This window comes from Sphaerodactylus townsendi, unplaced genomic scaffold (assembly GCF_021028975.2).
Source record: "Sphaerodactylus townsendi isolate TG3544 unplaced genomic scaffold, MPM_Stown_v2.3 scaffold_22, whole genome shotgun sequence".
Taxonomy (NCBI): domain Eukaryota; kingdom Metazoa; phylum Chordata; class Lepidosauria; order Squamata; family Sphaerodactylidae; genus Sphaerodactylus; species Sphaerodactylus townsendi.
This window is the reverse complement of record NW_025950385.1, coordinates 1,174,975-1,193,042: the sequence shown is the minus strand read 5'-3', so window position 1 is coordinate 1,193,042 and position 18,068 is coordinate 1,174,975. Positions and strand designations below refer to the sequence as shown.

General features: G+C 48.2%; 1 protein-coding gene and 1 long non-coding RNA gene across 2 annotated transcripts in view; both read left to right on the top strand.

The window, feature by feature from the left end:
- Nucleotides 1–15,476, top strand: part of ACACA (acetyl-CoA carboxylase alpha) — a 246,860-nt gene extending 231,384 nt beyond the window's left edge. The window contains 3 exon segments of the mRNA XM_048482780.1: nucleotides 2,146–2,316; nucleotides 12,944–13,080; nucleotides 14,997–15,476. Coding sequence (XP_048338737.1) covers nucleotides 2,146–2,316; nucleotides 12,944–13,080; nucleotides 14,997–15,123 — 435 coding nt within the window. The 3' untranslated portion in view covers nucleotides 15,124–15,476.
- Nucleotides 15,477–15,514: 38 nt separating this feature from the next.
- LOC125425212 lies at nucleotides 15,515–16,481 on the top strand. Its single transcript, XR_007243330.1, has 2 exons — nucleotides 15,515–16,242; nucleotides 16,377–16,481. It is a non-coding gene; the product is annotated as an uncharacterized LOC125425212 (long non-coding RNA).
- Nucleotides 16,482–18,068: the final 1,587 nt, after the last annotated feature.

The following is an 18,068-nucleotide window of genomic DNA, read 5'->3' as shown; positions in this document are numbered from 1 at the left end:
TGAGAGAACTGTGACTAGCCCAAAGTCACCCAGCTGGCGTGTGTTGGAGTGCACAGTCTCTAATCTGAATTCCCCAGATAAACCTCCACAGCTCAAGCGGCAGAGCGGGGAATCAAACCCAGTTCCTCCAGATTAGAGCAGACCCTCTCTTAGCCACTACGCCACTGCTGCTCTGGTCATCAGCCCACTAGCTGGACTTCCCATCTATCAACAGCAGGCCAGACAGATGCAATGTATGATGGGAGCATCTGCTCATCCCTGGCATATGATAGCTAGGGGACACTGCTGCCTCTGAAAACAAAGGTGGTGCTCTTTGAACCTAATCGTGCATTCCACATGCAGGTGATTAGCATAAAGAGTGTGCCCTTCCCCTCTCACAACCAGCCACAGATGCAGGTGAAACATTAGGAGGAAAAATTATACTGGAACACGGCTACACAGCCCGGAAACCACGCGACACCCCAAAATGACAGTTAATTCCTCACTACTGTATATGTCCATCAGGATGGTGCCGCACACTGTTGTCCGTGCTTGTGACTAAGTCATAAAGTGTGCCTTCTGAGCAGCTGGTTTAAAACAGACCCTTGTGGAAAGCCCCCTGATAGTGCGGGCTCTGCTCAGACACTGGGGCTTCCCAAGCAGAGGTGGGATCCAGCAGGTTCTCACAGGTTCCCGAGAGTAGGTGACTAATTATTTGTGTGTGCCGAGAGGGGGTTACTAATGGGTGATTTTGCCATGTGATTTTTGCCTTAGTTACGCCCCTCCTCTCAGCAGTAGCGCGCAGAACTTGACGCAGTCTAGCAGGAGGTGCACCGGCGTGCGTGGCAGCCTGCGCCTGCGTGCATTCGTTTGCTGCCCAAGGACCGCGGCTGCGTCCTTGCCAGAGCCCCGTCCAGGAATGCCCCGCCTCCGAAATGCCCGGCCACGCCCCCGTCGTGCCCCGCCCAGCCCCATTGGCGCTACACCACAGTTTGAATCCCACCACCATGGGAACACCATCTTGCCCAAGTTGTGAAGAGTGGCTGGGAAACGTTTTAGAGATCATGTCTCTGGCGTGTGATGTACAGCGCTCTCGAAATCTTGGGGATGCCTTCATGAGACTTGTTCACCAAACTCAAGGGGGAGTTTTTTGGGTTATTTTATTTTGTTTTGGCAAATACAGAGCAGAAATATGTTTACTTTTTGTATTGTCGAAGGCTTTCACGGCCGGAATCACTTGGGTGCTGTGTGGTTTCCGGGCTGTATGGCCGTGTTCTAGCAGCATTCTCTCCTGACGTTTCGCCTGCATCTGTGGCTGGCATCTTCTCCTGACGTTTCGCCTGCATCTGTGGCTGGCATCTGAAGATCCTCTGAAGATGCCAGCCACAGATGCAGGCGAAACATCAGGAGAGAATGCTTCTAGAACACGGCCATGCAGCCCGGAAACCACACAGCACCCCATGTTAACTTTTTCCTATCAAAACGTGGACTTTGTCTTCAGAGGGTGCAGTGATAGCCACAGACATAGACAGCTTTAAAAGGGGGGTTAGATAGATTCAGGGAAGAGAGGTCTATCCATGTCTACTAGAGCAGTGACTAAAGGTAACCTCCACACTTTTCAGCACCCGTCTGATCCAGCAGGGCTCTCCAATTGTTCTTAATAACTGCATCATAATATTCTCTGTCTTTTGTTTGTCTGTCTTAATGAGCCAAAACACTAAAACGGGCTTCGAGGTGTTTGCTAGGGATTCTTTGCTGTGGATCAACCAGTCCTGGCTGTTGCTGGTATTTCTGTATGTTGTCGCTGTCCTCTGTTTTGGTCTGCCCTAGTTTGAGGTTATTTTTTCTTTTTTTCTCGCCCCATTTTATGTAATTGACACACAGATAATATTAAGAAATGTCTTCTTTTCATCCTGGTAAAATTTCAGTGCAAGGACACCGCTATTTGAAAACATGGAAGTTTTTTCCCCCAGAAGATGAGACACAAAATCAAAATTGGGACATTCAAATTAAACCAGCTAACTTTTGGAATTTGGTCTGCTCCCTCCTCTTTGGGTTTTATTTCCAGGATTATTTTGGGTTTATTGTGGTGGGACTCTTTTCCTCCGTCCCCACCCCCTCCAGCAGCATTTTCACTTTCCCTCCCTCTCTGTGTCCCTCACGCAGGACATTCTAGATTGGAAGACCTCCCGCACATTCTTCTATTGGCGCCTCCGGCGCCTGCTGCTTGAAGATTTGGTCAAAAAGAAAATCCACGACGCCAACCCTGAACTGACGGACGGCCAGATTCAGGCCATGCTGAGGCGGTGGTTTGTGGAAGTGGAAGGCACAGTGAAGGTAAACCACAGACGGGAACAGGTCCCAAATGGAGAGAGAGGGCAAGAAAAAGAGAGGCAGATTTCCAGTTCAAAAATCCCCTCGTGAAATGCCTGGCATTTTCCTAAGTGTTGTTGGATTCTTGGAAGGCTCCGTCCTCCGTTCCCCTCATAAACTACTGTGGCCATTTCTACTGTTACAGCAGGGTAACGGGTTCAAAATATTTAAGCCAAAAAGCTTAAGCCGACAAAGGAATAAAATCTGTTAAATATTTTATTCACGCCAACAAACGGGCAAACAGCATCAGGGGAACCACGTAAAATGACAGTGTGTTCTCTCTTTTATAGGCTACATCAGAATAGCAGTAAAAAGAATACACCCCAAAGTTCATCATCATCAATCAATCATAAAGAAAGGTGGAGATTTTCCCTTTCCCTAAAACATTTGGAGTTGTCTGAGACCCTTATTTGAATTGTAGTCCATAACATCTGGAGTGCCAAAGGTTCTTTGACGCAAGATGAACTAGAGCCCTGTTTCTTTCTAATCTATTTTGCCTTTTGTTGTCCTTCTTCTCAGAAAGAGAGCCTAAACATCTTTATGTTTCTCTCTCCTGTCTCTAGGAGAAGGGCAAATTCAAGGTATCTGATTAGGAACTGTAAGGCCTTGAAACAGTTGAATCTGCACATTCTGTATAACTCTGGACAAAGGGCATTCTGCTGAACTATCAGAAAGAGAATAGACTTTCAGGCCTGCATCTTTTCTTTGCTCAGCTGCATTATGGTTGCCAACTCCCCATTACAGAAAGAAAGTAATGGGGGGCAAGAAGAAAACCTTTGCATATAACAAAGTATATCCTTTATATGCCTTCTGTGCCTACACTACCACTTACTACAAACAGAGCATTAAGTTTGAGGGTGGTGGGTTTTTTTCCCCCTAAGGATATTCTCCTCCAATCATTGCAAAATATAACCACTGCAAAATTTATTTTATTTATTTTTATTTATACTTTGGGCTTTTATACCGCCCTATCCCCGAAGGGCTCCGGGCGGTGTACAGCATATAATAAAATACAGTCATAAAACCATCATAAATTAGTTAAAACCTATAAAAGCAGTGAAAGACTAGCTGTAATACTAATAATTATAAGTGTGAGTGGCACCCGGCTACCTATTATTAAATCCTTTCCCAAAGGGAGGAACGGCAAGTCCCATCAGATAATGTAAGGCCCGGATGTAGGAGCCAAGAAAAAGGGCAATTTCATCAATGACGGTCCTCCAAAGGCTCAGTGAACAGCTCCGATCTTACAGGGCCTGCCATGGAATTTCACCCGAGAGATATAAATCTTCCATATTAAAAACAAAAAGCAGAAAGAGGGAAGATGAGAAGAAAACAGGAATATCCAGAGCTGTTCTTTGTACGTTCTTCTTGTTTGCGCATTAAAGAAAGGAAAAAAACCACACACACAAAGAAATACATAAATCAAATATTGAGCGCCCTAGGGCACTGAGAAGGAAAGAGCGCAGGGGGAGAAAAGTTGTTTTTTTTTCTTGGAGCTTTCTAAGGTAGCATCTGAGCATCCCGTCTTTATACAGCCGGGTGTCTAGTTAGCTCATACATTACACCAATCAAGGAGAGTTATCTTAAGCCACAATTAATCTGCTCCCTGGCATATGTTGATAGGAAAGCATCATGCTGTTTCTTAATTAAAGGCAAACGGATTAAAAATGATTAATAAGAGTATTAAATATTCGCCTAAACTAAAAGCTTTTGAGATTCCCGAGCAAATCCTGGCTTCACCCAGGTCTGCGGAGTGGCAGGCATTTACAGGTTTGGACTGGAAAAGGCGGCGGCCGGGGGGGGGGGGCACGCCTTCCTCTCTCGCTTGCTGGGAAGGCCTCGATTGGTATGCAGCGGCCGTCGCAGTTGGCGGGAGCGGAAGCCGTGGGTGTGAGTTTAGAATAACGATCATTGCAAACAATTGTTATTCTTATGATTATGATTTGTTAGCATTGCCAGTTCTTAATAGATACCCCCTGCCCCCGCGCCCCCCCCCTCGAAGATTAACGGATGGAAGCTTTGATTGTGGGTTAAAATTTTGCCTGCCGATTAATCGGTGGGGCTGAGATTGAAGGCTGTGGCCGCGAAACCTCCAGTTCCCTCCTCCCTGAAGAAGAGGTGTGAGAGGATTTTTTGCTTTCAGGTGAGACGAGTGTCTTTCAGGAGCTTTCTTTCCTTTTAGTAGAAGAAGAAGAAGAAGAGTTTGGATTTATATCCCCCCTTTCTCTCCTGCAGGAGACTCAAAGGGGCTGACAATCTCCTTGCCCTTCCCCCCTCACAACAAACACCCTGTGAGGTAGGTGGGGCTGAGAGAGCCCTGAGAAACTGTGACTAGCCCAAGGTCACCCAGCTGGTGTGTGTGGGAGTGTACAGGCTAATCTGAATTCCCCAGATAAGCCTCCACAGCTCAGGCGGCAGAGCTGGGAATCAAACCCGGTTCCTCCAGATTAGATACATGAGCTCTTAACCTCCTACGCCACTGCTGCTCCTAGTGAGAACCCTCCTCAGATAGGCTGGTGTTTCTGCACCAGTTCCATTTGCTACGCTGAAATCGGTTCTGGTCATCTTTCAAATCTCGGTCTTCCCAAAATACAAGTGGGATTTCCCCCTCCCACCACCAGTTCATTTGCTCATTTATTCATTCATTCATTCATTCATAAATAAGTAATTCAGGGGACTTTGGGTGGCTTACAACATTTAAACATATGCATAAGCATTTATTGTCATTGTGCACGCACAATGAAATTTACAGCAGCATTCCTCGATGCACACAATTCCAGACTCATGCCCCACCCTCACTTTCCCCTTCCTCCACCCATCCCTACACAGCCCCAAACACATCAACACGAAGCTGCGGAGTTCAGCATCGCCACAGCTCTAGAGTAGAAGCGGTCTCTAAGCCTCTTTGTCCTAGTTTTGATAGACCTGTATCGTCTGCCTGATGGTAACAGTTCAAAAAGAGAGTGTGCTGGGTGAGACGGGTCTCTCAGAATATTTTGGGCTTTCTTTCGGCTTCGGGAATTATAGAGTTCTTCCAAGGAGGGGAGAGGGCAGCCGATAATCCTCTGGGCAGTAGTGATCACCCTTTGGAGCGCCTTCCTATCTGCCACTGTGCAACTGGAGAACCATACGCAGATGCAGTAGGTTGAGACGCTTTCTATAGCACAGCGGTAAAAGGACAGCAGGAGTTTTCCATTCAGTTAAATACAGTAAGTGTAAATAAAACTATGAAACCAGCCAAAACGTCAACTTGACAAATTAATCCAAAAACATTAAAGAACTGACTGGATCCCCTCTTTGTGACACAAACAAAAACCTCTGGAAACCTTGCATGCCCCACAGAAAACTGGAAGGTCCTGCAATGCACAAACTTCCCTGGGGAGCTGGTTCCAGAGGGAGGGGGCAGACACTGAAAACGTTCTTGACCCAGTGGTTTACAGGGTTAGTAGTTAATAAGAGGAAGAAGAAGAAGAAGAAGAAGAAGAAGAAGAAGAAGAAGAAGAAGAAGAAGAAGAAGAAGAAGAGTTTGGATTTATATCCCCCCCTTTCTCTCCTGCAGGAGACTCAAAGGGGCTGACAATCTCCTTGCCCTTCCCCCCTCACAACAAACACCCTGTGAGGTAGGTGGGGCTGAGAGAGCTCCGAGAAGCTGTGACTAGCCCCAGGTCACCCAGCTGGCGTGTGTGGGAGTGCCCAGGCTAATCTGAATTCTGCAGATAAGCCTCCACAGCTCAGGCGGCAGAGCGGAGAATCAAACCCGGTTCCTCCAGATTAGATACACGAGCTCTTAACCTCCTACGCCACTGCTGCTCCTCATAACCCACATTTAAACTTGCTGCTTTTCTTTTCTAAAGCTATATTTTGGCTCAGGTGTAACATTAGGGACAGGTGATTTCTGGATCCCCAAATGGTACTAAGTACAGCTTTTTTTCCCCACTTGCATTATGGTGCAACTTATAACCATGCCCTTCTCCATAAGACAGCCATGATGATTTGGTAAAACATGCATTTATTTGAGTGTAATCAGCTGAAAGTCAGATCAACACAAAACCCTCGGTTGATTGACAGCCCCCTATTATTGCACTGTTAATTATACAATATTGTCATGCAAGTTTCATAATCCACATTATGTTTTACTGATTTATTTAGATTTGAATTCTGCTTCCCTGACATAAAGGCATTCAAGGTGGCTTAGGGGCAATAATTGAAAACACAGTGATGTCAGCCGTTGCCAAATGAGCCGAAACAAGAGAAAAAAGGCGGCCGGGGGGGGGGGGGGGTTCTCCACCCCTGCACAAAAAGGGCCCTTGGCCAGCTTTAGAAAAGGCTCGGATGGGTCAAAATATTGTGATCTTCCTTTGGAAAGTCACTCTCCAAACCCCCTGGATCAGTGGTGGCGAACCTACGGCACCGGTGCCAGAGGTGGCACTCAGAGTCCTCTCTGTGGGCACGCGCAAACAGAGTGCCCCCCCCCCCCACACACACATTTGGGCTGGCCTGGGCTGCTGGGCTCGATTATTAGCATTAAACCTAAGACCTAGTTTTGGGGAAGCAGTGTAGGTAACCTTGTTAAGCGCTGTTAAACCTCACTGATTTTCATGCGAAGAACTAAAACACTATCCTTTACCTGGGAGTAAGCTCGGTTGCTGGCAATGGGGCTTGCTTCGGAGTAAACCCTCCTAGGGTCATGATTCACCCGTTGGAAGAGTTGCACGGTTGCTTCAGAGCAAAGCCACCGACTACCACCAAGCTTACTCCTGAGCAATGCACGCCTCGGAGCCAACCATTTTTCTTCTAAACTAAAACCTCAGTATTCAGGTTAAATTGCTGCGTTGGCACTTTGTGATAAATAAGTGGGTTTTGGGTTGCAGTTTGGGCGCTCGGTCTCAAAAAAGTCCACTTACGCTGCCCTGGACCGTTCATTGGATGTTCCTTCTTGTTGATCGTACTTGGCTTTTGCTATGTAATCTGCCTTGAGTCTCAGTAAGAAAGACAGACAAATAACCCAAATGGATAAAAAATTGCTTCCTGTGCTTTCCACAAAGCCACTTGGGTGGCTTTGCGCGCTGCTCCTCCCCCAACATCCAAACAGTGTGAGGCGTGCAGGACTCTACAAGGGTCGCCTCCTCTCCACCTTCCTGGAGCAGCAGTGGCGTAGGAGGTTAAGAGCTCGTGTATCTAATCTGGAGGAACCGGGTTTGATTCCCCGCTCTGCCGCCTGAGCTGTGGAGGTTTATCTGGGGAATTCAGATTAGCCTGTGCACTCCCACACACGCCAGCTGGGTGACCTTGGGCTAGTCACAGCTTCTCGGAGCTCTCTCAGCCCCACCTACCACACAGGGTGTTTGTTGTGAGGGGGGAAGGGCAAGGAGATTGTCAGTCCCTTTGAGTCTCCTGCAGGAAAGGGGGGATATAAATCCAAACTCTTCTTCTTCTTCTTCTTCCTCTGATCTCCCTGATTTTGGTTCATTTCAGACATTACTTGCCATGAATCTGGGGCCAACTGGGTACAAATCAACTGCGTTGCCAATGGGCTGTTGGGTTCCCCCCCTCCCCTTTTAAGGTTGCATTTCTCGCCATCATTATTTCAGCCAAATACTTCAAAAACCAAACAGCAAAGAACACGTGGCCTGCAAAGGGCACTCATAAATGTTCAACTCCTTCCCACATGTTCTTCCCTCTTACGTTTGGTTGACCCCCTAAGAAGGAAGCGTTGCAGGATACACAGGCAGGCATGCTTATTTATATACCTATTTATTCTTCTTTTCTCTCCTGTGGGGGCTCAGAGTGGCTTATAACACCATTTCCCCTCCCTCCTTTTATTCTCACGACCACCCCCCTGTGAGGTAGGCTGAGAGAAGTAACTGGCTGAAGGTCACCCAGCAAGGTTCCATGGGAGCCTGGGGCTTTCAACCTGGCTCCTCCCATTCTTGTCCAGTAACGTAACCACGACGCCACGTGGGCTCTTGCAGCACGGCACGGCTCCCAGGGGTTCTTTGGGCACCCGAGAATTTAGGTTTTGGGAACGGTTTCTAGTTACATTCAAAACGTCTTGACGGAATACCAGGAAGGGTTCCCGGAGTTTGGAACACTCAGATTCATTACGGTTTTCGACTTTGGGCCAACGACCAGAATTGTTTCCCCAAAAATAAGACCGAAAAAATAAACCCTAGCATGATTTTTTGGGGATTTTTGGAGGATACTTGAAATATAATACATTTAAAATGCTGGTGGGAAGGGCAAATAAAAGGAAACATTTATTCACGCAACATGTGATTGGTGTTTGGAATTTGCTGCCACAGGAGGGGGTGATGGCCACTAACCTGGATAGCTTTAAAAAGGGCTTGGACAGATTGATGGAGGAGAAGTCGATCTATGGCTACCAACCTTGATCCTCCTTGATCTGAGACTGCAAATGCCTTAGTAGACCAGGTGCTCAGGAGCAGCAGCAGCAGAAGGCCATTACTTTCACATCCTGCATGTGAGCTCCCAAAGGCACCTGGTGGGCTACTGCGAATAGCAGAGTGCTGGACTAGATGGACTCTGGTCTGATCCAGCAGGCTCGTTCTTATGTTCTTAAGGCCATTGCTTGCACATCCTGCCTGTGAGCTCCCAAAGGCACCTGGTGGGCCACTGCAAGTAGCAGAGTGCTGGACTAGATGGACTCTGGTCTGATCCAGCAGGCTCGTTCTTATGTTCTTATAAGCCCTACTCCAAAAATAAGCCCTAGTTGCAGATTCTTTGTTCAAGAATAAATGTAGATTGTTGTTCATGGAAAAAAAATAAGACATCCCCTGAAAATAAGCCGTAACGCACCTTTTGGAGCAAAAATTAATATAAGACCCTGTCTTCTTTTTGGGAAAACACGGGTATAATACTTTTGTCATCTGGAAAGGCGTATGTGGCCAAGGATCCCAAAGATGCACTTGTCTAAAATATTTCTATTTCAATCCTCTTTCTCTCTGTCTTTCTGAGGTCCCCCCTCTAGCCATGACTCTGGGCTAAAAACAGGTTCTATACTTTGCCCTTCTGTGTGCTGACAGCAAAAGATCCGTTTTCTAAAGCCGGCCTTTTTGTGCATTCTGTGCGTACCCCCTTGTGTGTTTATCTGGACCGCTGCAGAATTGCCTGGCCAGGGGTTCAGGGAGCATCGCATCTGTTTCCCTCCTCCCTGCAGCCGCTGGAGATGTTCCATCTTATATATATATTTTACCAGGCCTACCTATTAAATCATAACGCGGAATTCATTGTCATGCCGACTTTGACTCCCTTCGCGATAACAGAGAAGGATAGTGCACCTTTAAATGGCAAGCTTTTGTGTTTAATTACCCAAATAAAATGACATAAATATGAATGAGCGCTAATGGCGGTACTTGGTTTTTCCGGAAACCATTAACGATTCTTAAATGATTTGTAAAGAAAATGAGGGGAGAGGAGCCGCAGCAAGGAGGCTATTAGGCTCCTCACACACTCCGGAATGATTATGTAGCCAACTACCTCGCAAATACTGAGCTAAATGATCTAGCCCAAAAAAAAGAAAGAAAGAAAGAAAGAGAAGGAAGACAGAAAATGATTTGCCGCTGAGATTTTTTTTCCTGTGGCTGGCGGCACTTTGACCCCTCTTGTAATGCTCTTCACCACTAAAATGGGGGTTAGATTTCCTGATTGGTTACTAGCAGGAGAAACGGGATTCGGTGCGTGCAAACGATTTCCCTGTTTCGTGTTGTTGCTTTTGAAACAAAGCTAATGAGAGCTAGAACCCTGCTTGAAACAAAAGCCGCCCTTTGGAGGGGATTCTGAGGTAGCTTCTTTCAAGCAAGCCTTTATTGGCATAGACAACAGTACAACAATAATAAAAAACGGATTTAAAAAGCATATACAATACAGGAGATAAATGTTAGGTCGAAGGAAATCTACTGGCGTTTGGTAATTTCCAGGAGAAAGTCTGCCACTATCGTACAGAGAGAAGGGTCAGGGTTGTCCAACAAGTAGTGTGATCTAATTAAATCGGGGAGATGGGGTAAATGTAAAGGAGTAAGATTCACATCCTTGGATCTGATTTCCTTGAATCTGAGACAGTGTAGTAATTGGTGGGCCAGAGATTCAACTGAGCCGTCGTTACATGGGCACAATCTTTTAGCGCAGTAGCTTCTGAATTACGACGATGTGAATACTCTGGTAATACACAAACTGGAGTTGCATAGAAGCTTCGATTTCTCTGTATGAGTAATTTTCAGCCTCTCTGTCTCCCTTTTCTGTGTCCTGAAAGAAATGATGAAAAATTAATACGTGCTCTCGGAAGGGAATGCCCTCTGTGTCTTGCATGAGTCCCTGTTCTGGTCTCACTTCCTTCCAGTCTGCTTCTCAGTGAGGATTATAATTCTGCATCTCTGTGCCGGACGTGATTCAGTCCTCTTTTTCTTAACAAAACTGCTCACCCGTGATGGAGGTTTGTGTGGACTTCCTTATTGTTCTCCCCTCCAAATACTAACCGGAGTTGACCCTGTGTAGCTTCTAAGATCGGATGAGATCAGGTTAGCCTCAGATGTCTACTAAGGCACAAGAGGGATTCCTTGGACCATTACCCCAGCTCCTAAGACAGTGATGGTGAACCTTTTCAAGACCGAGTGCCCAAACTGCAACCCAAAACCAACTTATTTATTACAAAGTGCCAACACAGCAATTTAACCTGAATACTGAGGTTTTAGTTTAGAAAAAACGGTTGGCTCCGAGGCGTGCGTTACTCGGGAGTAAGCTTGGTGGTAGTCGGTGGCTTTGCTTTGAAGCAACCGTGCAACTCTTCCAACGGGTGAATCATGACCCTAAGAGGGTTTACTCAGAAGCAAGCTCCATTGCCAGCAACTGAGCTTACTCCCAGATAAAGGATCGCGCTTTAGTTCTTTGCATGAAAATCAGTGGGGTTTAACAGTGCTTAACAGGGTTACCTATGCTGCTTCCCCAAAACTAGGTCTTAGGTTTAATGCTAATAATCGAGCCCAGTGGCCAAGGCCAGCCTAGATGGGGGAGGGACGATTCCCCCCCCCCCCCACATGACGAACTCTGTTTGCACGAGCCCACAGAGAGGGCTCTGAGTGCCACCTCTGGCACCCGTGCCATAGGTTCGCCACCACTGTCCTAAGAGGACCTTGATGCTTTGGTTAACAGATGGTTTGGGGGGACAGGTGTGAGCAGCTGAGATCTGGAGTGCCAACAGAAAAAGGGTCAAAAACTGAACCTCAATTCCAAAGGAAAGAACCAAATGAAATTGGGCCTTTTAAAGGGAAGCTGCTGCACAGCAAAAATACGAATGTGTTTATGCAAATTAAAGTAAAAGGCCCTAAATAGGTTTCCAAACATACATCAGTGAAAATCACAACATGGTAACACATAAAGTCTTAAGCAAACACTTTTAGACCCAAACGCATTTCAGCCCATTTGCCTTCTCCAGTGGTCAAAAATGCAAAATACTGCCATCCGCCAGGATGTTACAATATTGATTTAAAAAGTGCTTTATAAATGACTGAGGCTCATTCCGCACATGCAGAATAATGCACTTTCAAACTGCTTTCAGTGCTCTTTGAAGCTGTGCGGAATGGCAAAATCCACTTGCAAACAGTTGTGAAAGTGGTTTGCAAAATGCATTATTTTGTGTGTGCGGAAGGGGCCTGAGATAAGTATTGAAAACTTTAGCTCAGGGGTCTGCAACCTGCGGTTCTCCAGATGTTCATGGACTACAATTCCCATCAATAATTGGCCATGCTGGCAGGGGCTGATGGAGAGTGGAATTGTAGGCTCTGAACATTTGGAGAACCCAGGTCTTCACTATGGAGGCATTGTTCACTGAAAAGGTATGCAATGGTGTGACAATATTTTCAGTCAGGCTCAATCCTGGTAAAACGGTGTCCTATAGTACTTCAGTCATGTAGAGTTTCAAGCCAGAGAAGCAAGCCTTTATTGGCATGAACAACAATTTACAACCAACAGTTAAAAAAAGCATATACAATACAGATTGAGAAGGGAAATCTACTGGCGTTTAGTAATTTCCAGGAGAAGATCTACCACTGTCATACAGAGAGGATCAGGGTTGTCCAACAAGTAATGTAATCTAATTAAATCGGGGAGATGGGGTAAATGTAAAGGAGTGAGATTCACATACTTGGATCTGATTTCCTTGAATCTGAGACAGTGTAGTAGTTGGTGGGCCAGAGATTCAACTGAGCCATTGTTACACGGGCACAATCTTTTAGCCTTTTCTTGCTTATTAAATCTGCCATGTAACAAGGCAGAAGGCATAACATTAAACCTGGTGAGTATTATGGCTCTCCTTTGAGCAGGGTTTAAGTCAGAAGTAGTGACCGTAGCAGAGGAGATGGTTGAGGGCAAAAACCCCTCTACATGGATCATCCCGTCCAGCTGAACACGCTGGGATGAAGAGCAGTCAGAACGTTTTGTGCCAATCCTCCAACTTGGATGAGCCACTGAATTATATTTCAGGGCATTTGGGGCAGGAGGGCGGTTGATCTGTGAAGCAGTCCCCTCCCCACCAGCGGTGTTGGCTGGAGCCCTGACAACTTCTGCTCTGGTCCGGCAGGCGTACTTATGGGACAACAACAAGGACCTGGTGGAGTGGCTGGAGAAGCAGCTGACCGAGGAGGAAGGCAGCCGCTCGGTGGTGGACGAGAACATCAAGTACATCTCCCGAGATTACATCCTCAAGCAGATACGGAGGTGAGGCCGCCTGGGTCAGAGGGGGTCTCTGCAGCTGGTTCTACTCCAGTTGCAAATGCATAAGCATATTATTGTCATTGTGCACGCACAACGAAATGTACAGCAGCATTCCTCGATGCACACAATTCCAGACTCATACCCCATCCTCACTTTCCCCTTCCTCCACCCATCCCTACACAGCCCCAAACACATCAACACGGAGCCGCGGAGTTCAGCATAGCCGCAGCTCTAGAGTAGAAGCTGTTTCTAAGCCTCTTTGTCCTAGTTTTGATAGACCTGTGTCGTCTGCTGGATGGTAACGGTTCAAAAAGAGAGTGTGCTGGATGAGACGGGTCCCTCGGAATACTTCGGGCTTTCTTTAGGCTTCGGGAATTATAGAGTTCTTCCAAGGAGGGGAGAGGGCAGCCGATAATCCTCTGGGCAGTAGTGATCACCCTTTGGAGCGCCTTCCTATCTGCCACTGTGCAACTGGAGAACCATACACAGTTGGGTTGTTGTCCAGTTGCATCTGGCTCCTGGCGACTCCACAGGTGTTGCAAGGCAAGAGATGGGAAGAGGTTGTTTGCTGTTGCCTGCCTCTGCACCTTGACGCTCGCCTGCTTGGGCAGTTTTACCATCCAAGGACCGAGGAGGGCTGACTCTAGCTAGCTTCTGAGGTCTGATGAGATCCGGCCAGCCCAGTCGGGGCCTGCTCTGGTGGTGGTGGAGCTTCCAAATCACAGCTAACGTATGGTGACCCCAGAGGTTTTCATAGCAAGAGGCGTTCAGAGGTGGTTGCCATTGCCTCTGCGTAGCAACCTTCTACTTCCTTGGTGGTCTCCCGTCCAAGTCCTAACCAGCACTGACCCTGCTTAGCTTTCGAGCTTTGATAAGATTGGCCCAACCTGGGCTATCACAGTCAGGGCTGGTTGTGCTAATCCAGGGGTGGCCAACCTATGGTGCTCCAGATGTTCACGGACTGAACCTGGTGCCTCCCGCGTACCAAGCAGATAGATGCCCCACCACAGAGCTAGAATGTCTCTGTTAGTAAAACTTGCCTTGGACTAGTAGCGGCCACTGGCCATGCTGGCAGGGGCTGATGGGAATTGTAGTCCGTGAACATCTGGAGCACCAAAGAAGAAGAAGAAGAAGAAGAAGAAGAAGAAGAATAGTAGTAGTAGTTTGGATTTATATCCCCCCTTTCTCTCCTGTAGAAGAATCAAAGGGGCTGACAAACTACTTTCCCTTCCCCCCCCACAACAAACACCCTGTGAGGTAGATGGGGCTGAGAGAGCTCCAAAGAACTGTGACTATGCCAAGGTCACCCAGCTGGCGTGTGTGGGAGTGCACAGACTAATCTGAATTCCCCAGATAAGCCTCCACAGCTCAGGCGGCAGAGCGGGGAAGCAAACCCGGTCCCTCCAGATTAGAGTGCACCTGCTCTTAACCACTACGCCACTGCTGCTCCATTGAGCTGTGCAGAGTAACTCAGCGCGTGGCCGGATTTTAATCGCAAGACATGAAGAAGAGAAGAAGAGTTCGGATTTGTATCCCCGCTTTCTCTCCTGTAGGAGACTCAAAGGGGCTTATAATCTCCTTGCCCTTCCCCCCCTCACAACAAACACCCTGTGAGGTAGGTGGGGCTGAGAGAGCTCCGAATAACTGTGACTCAGCCCAAGGTCACCCAGCTGGCGTGTGTGGGAGTGCACAGGCTGAAATTTGAATTCCCAGAAAGCCTGCCACCTCCACAGCCTGCAGGCAGAGCGGGGAAGCAAACCCAGTTCCTCCAGATTAGAGTGCACCTGCTCTTAACCACTACGCCACTGCTGCTCCATTGAGCTATGCAGAGTAACTCAGCGGGTTGCCGGATTTTAATTCCCTGGACAAGCCTCCGACTTCCCTGACCTGCCTTCTCTCTCTCTCCAATCTTGTCTTAGCTTGATCCAAGCCAATCCGGAGGTCGCCATGGATTCCATCGTCCACATGACTCAGCATATATCAGCGACTCAGCGGGCTGAGATTGTGCGCATCCTCTCGACAATGGACTCCCCGGCCTCGACGTAGGCAGACGCCGCACCTGCTGGGAGGGACAGTCTCCGCTGTGCCCTTCTTGCCTTCCTGACTTTCACCTCCCCTCCGGTGGGAAAATGCTGGAAAAGGACTTCTTAACTTTTCTTCATTTTTTTTTAAAAAAATAACAGCCACAAGAAAACTCAGATCCCAGAGTTGGAGTGGGGAGAGTGTCCTTCCTGTCCCAAAAGTCTTTGGGAGTCTTGACTCCCAACCAATTAACTTACAAATGTCAACTCTGTTACCTATTTATTTAACGAAATGTAACTGGAGCGGTTTGTCGTCTGTTTGTCCGGCACTTGCAAGAGGCAATGATGGGTCTGTGGTACCCTGAGATCTTCTTTCTCTAAGACAGTGGTGGCGAACCTTTGGCACTCCAGATGTTAAGGACTACAATTCCCATCAGCCCCTGCCAGCATGGCCAATTGGCTGATGGGAATTGTAGTCCTTAACATCTGGAGTGCCAAAGGTTCGCCACCACTGATTTAAGAGGCCGCAGCAGCTCAAGTCTGTGCCTGGAGTCGCTGTCGTTTCATTTAACCCCCGCCTGCCCATCCGGCACTCCCTGTCCAGTGTTTGCCCTGCCCACTGTTGGTCTGTGCAGCTTCCACATTGCCTGGAATGACCGCTCTTCTCCGGGGTTCAGTTCCCCTGGAATCGAGGAGGGTGGCCCGAATGGCCTCGTGCCCCTGTGAGGTTGCTCTCCTCTACAAACCCTGCCCTTATGAGGCTCCGCCTCCAAATCTCCAGGAATTTCCTAACCCACAGTTGGCATCCCTAGGCTGGTGCCGTGGCCTCTGCCCACCGGTTTGAGATCCCCGTCTCTGCTGGCCGTCCCTCTTACGTGCAGCATTTAAATCTGCCGCAATCTCCCCGGCACCGTTCAAAAGGCCTGGAACGCTTCGCCCTTGTTAGATTTTTTTGTCTCTGGTGGGAAACAAAGATGCTTTGCCAGAGAGACAGCAGGTGGTTCTTAGTGAGGTCACACCTTCATAGGTGTACGAGTGTACGGTGAATGCCATCTAAAATGTGACATTCCCTTCGGCTGCGTCCACAGGAACGTTTCAACCCAAAGCTAACTCCAGAACAACTGAACAAGAGCCTATGACAGTGGTGGCGAACCTTTGGCACTCCAGATGTTATGGACTACAATTCCCATGGCCAATTGGCCTTGCTGGCAGGGGCTGGTGGGAATTGTAGTCCATAACATCTGGAGTGCCAAAGGTTTGCCACCACTGGCCTATGAGGACATCCCTGTCTGTGGATCTCTGGAGAGGGACAGTTTTCTTGGGAGATTTTTGGTGAGAAGTTGTGTATTTCTGTTCCATAAAAAAAAAAAAACAGTTTCCAAAGTGTTCTGTGGGTATCTTTTAATGCACTGGTTGTTCCATAAAGTCGGTAAGAAAATCGTCGGGGTGGGACAGTGGTGGCGAACCTATGGCACTCCAGTTGTTCATGGACTACAATTCCCATCAGCCCTTGCCAGCATGGGAGTGCCATAGGTTCGCCACCACGGGGGTGGGACAATGCGAAGGAGCTGACCCTCTGGGGAGATCAGAGTTGTATTTGGGGGCCTGGGGAGAGACAGCATGTTAATACTATCGGTGTATATCCTGCTGTTCAGAACATCCCTACGTCTGCAACACCAGGTCTCAGTTAATCCCAAGAAAGGAACTGTTCAGGTTTTTTTTCAGCTTGAAAGACTTCCACACACAAATTCTCCCCAGATTTAGGCTGTGGTTCCTGCCTCTCCCGCTTGCCCCAAGTTTATTTCCGCTTAATTCACCTCAAAGATAAGGGGAGTGTTTGAGAGAATCCGCTCTGTCGTGCTCTGTTCCAAGATGGCCTCAAGTAAGAAGAAGAAGAAGAGTTTGGATTTATATCCCCCCTTTCTCTCCTGCAGGAGACTCAAAGGGGCTGACAATCTCCTTGCCCTCCCCCCCTCACAACAAACACCCTGTGAGGTGGGTGGGGCTGAGAGAGCTCCGAGAAGCTGTGACTAGCCCAAGGTCACCCAGCTGGCGTGTGTGGGAGTGCACAGGCTAATCTGAATTCCCCAGATAAGCCTCCACAGCTCAGGCGGCAGAGCTGGGAATCAAACCCGGTTCCTCCAGATTAGATACATGAGCTCTTAACCTCCTACGTCACTGCTGCTCCCCATAGTACATTTGTGTTTCTTTTTAAAATCAAGACGAGGCCCTTCGTACTGGCGGTCCCCAGCCTTTTTGACCTTGTGGGGAACTTCGGAGTGCTGATACAGTGTGGAGCAGGGGTCTGCAACCTGCGGCTCTCCAGATGTGCGTGGACTACAATTCCCATCAGCCCCTGCCAGCATGGCCAATTGGCAGGGGCTGATGGGATTCGTACTCCACAAACATCTGGAGAGCTGCAGGTTGCAGACGCCTGGTGCGGAGGCTACTGTCACAAATGGCGGCTGCGGTTTACCTTCTGTCACCCAGGACAGGTCTTTGTGCGGTGGCGGGAGGTGCTTCCGAAGCCATCTTTTAAAAAATCAGCACGGCCAACTCAGAAGCCTGGTTGAGCAAAAGACCCCGCCCAGACCCACCTCCCAAAAATCACAGGAAAAGGGCTGGTGGCACCCATGGTACCCACAAATCACCCATCTCTGGGACCCTCGCCATGCGTACTTTTAAAACTGACAGAGTCACTAGTGGGCATTCTGATTGGTGTATGGTTGGCTGCTGCTCCCCATTCTTCTGCAGCAGTGGCGTAGGAGGTTAAGAGCTCGTGTATCTAATCTGGAGGAACCGGGTTTGATTCCCCGCTCTGCCGCCTAAGCTGTGGAGGCTTATCTGGGGAATTCAGATTAGCCTGCGCACTCCCACACACGCCAGCTGGGTGACCTTGGGCTAGTCACAGCTTCTCGGAGCTCTCTCAGCCCCACCCACCTCACAGGGTGTTTGTTGTGAGGGGCGGGC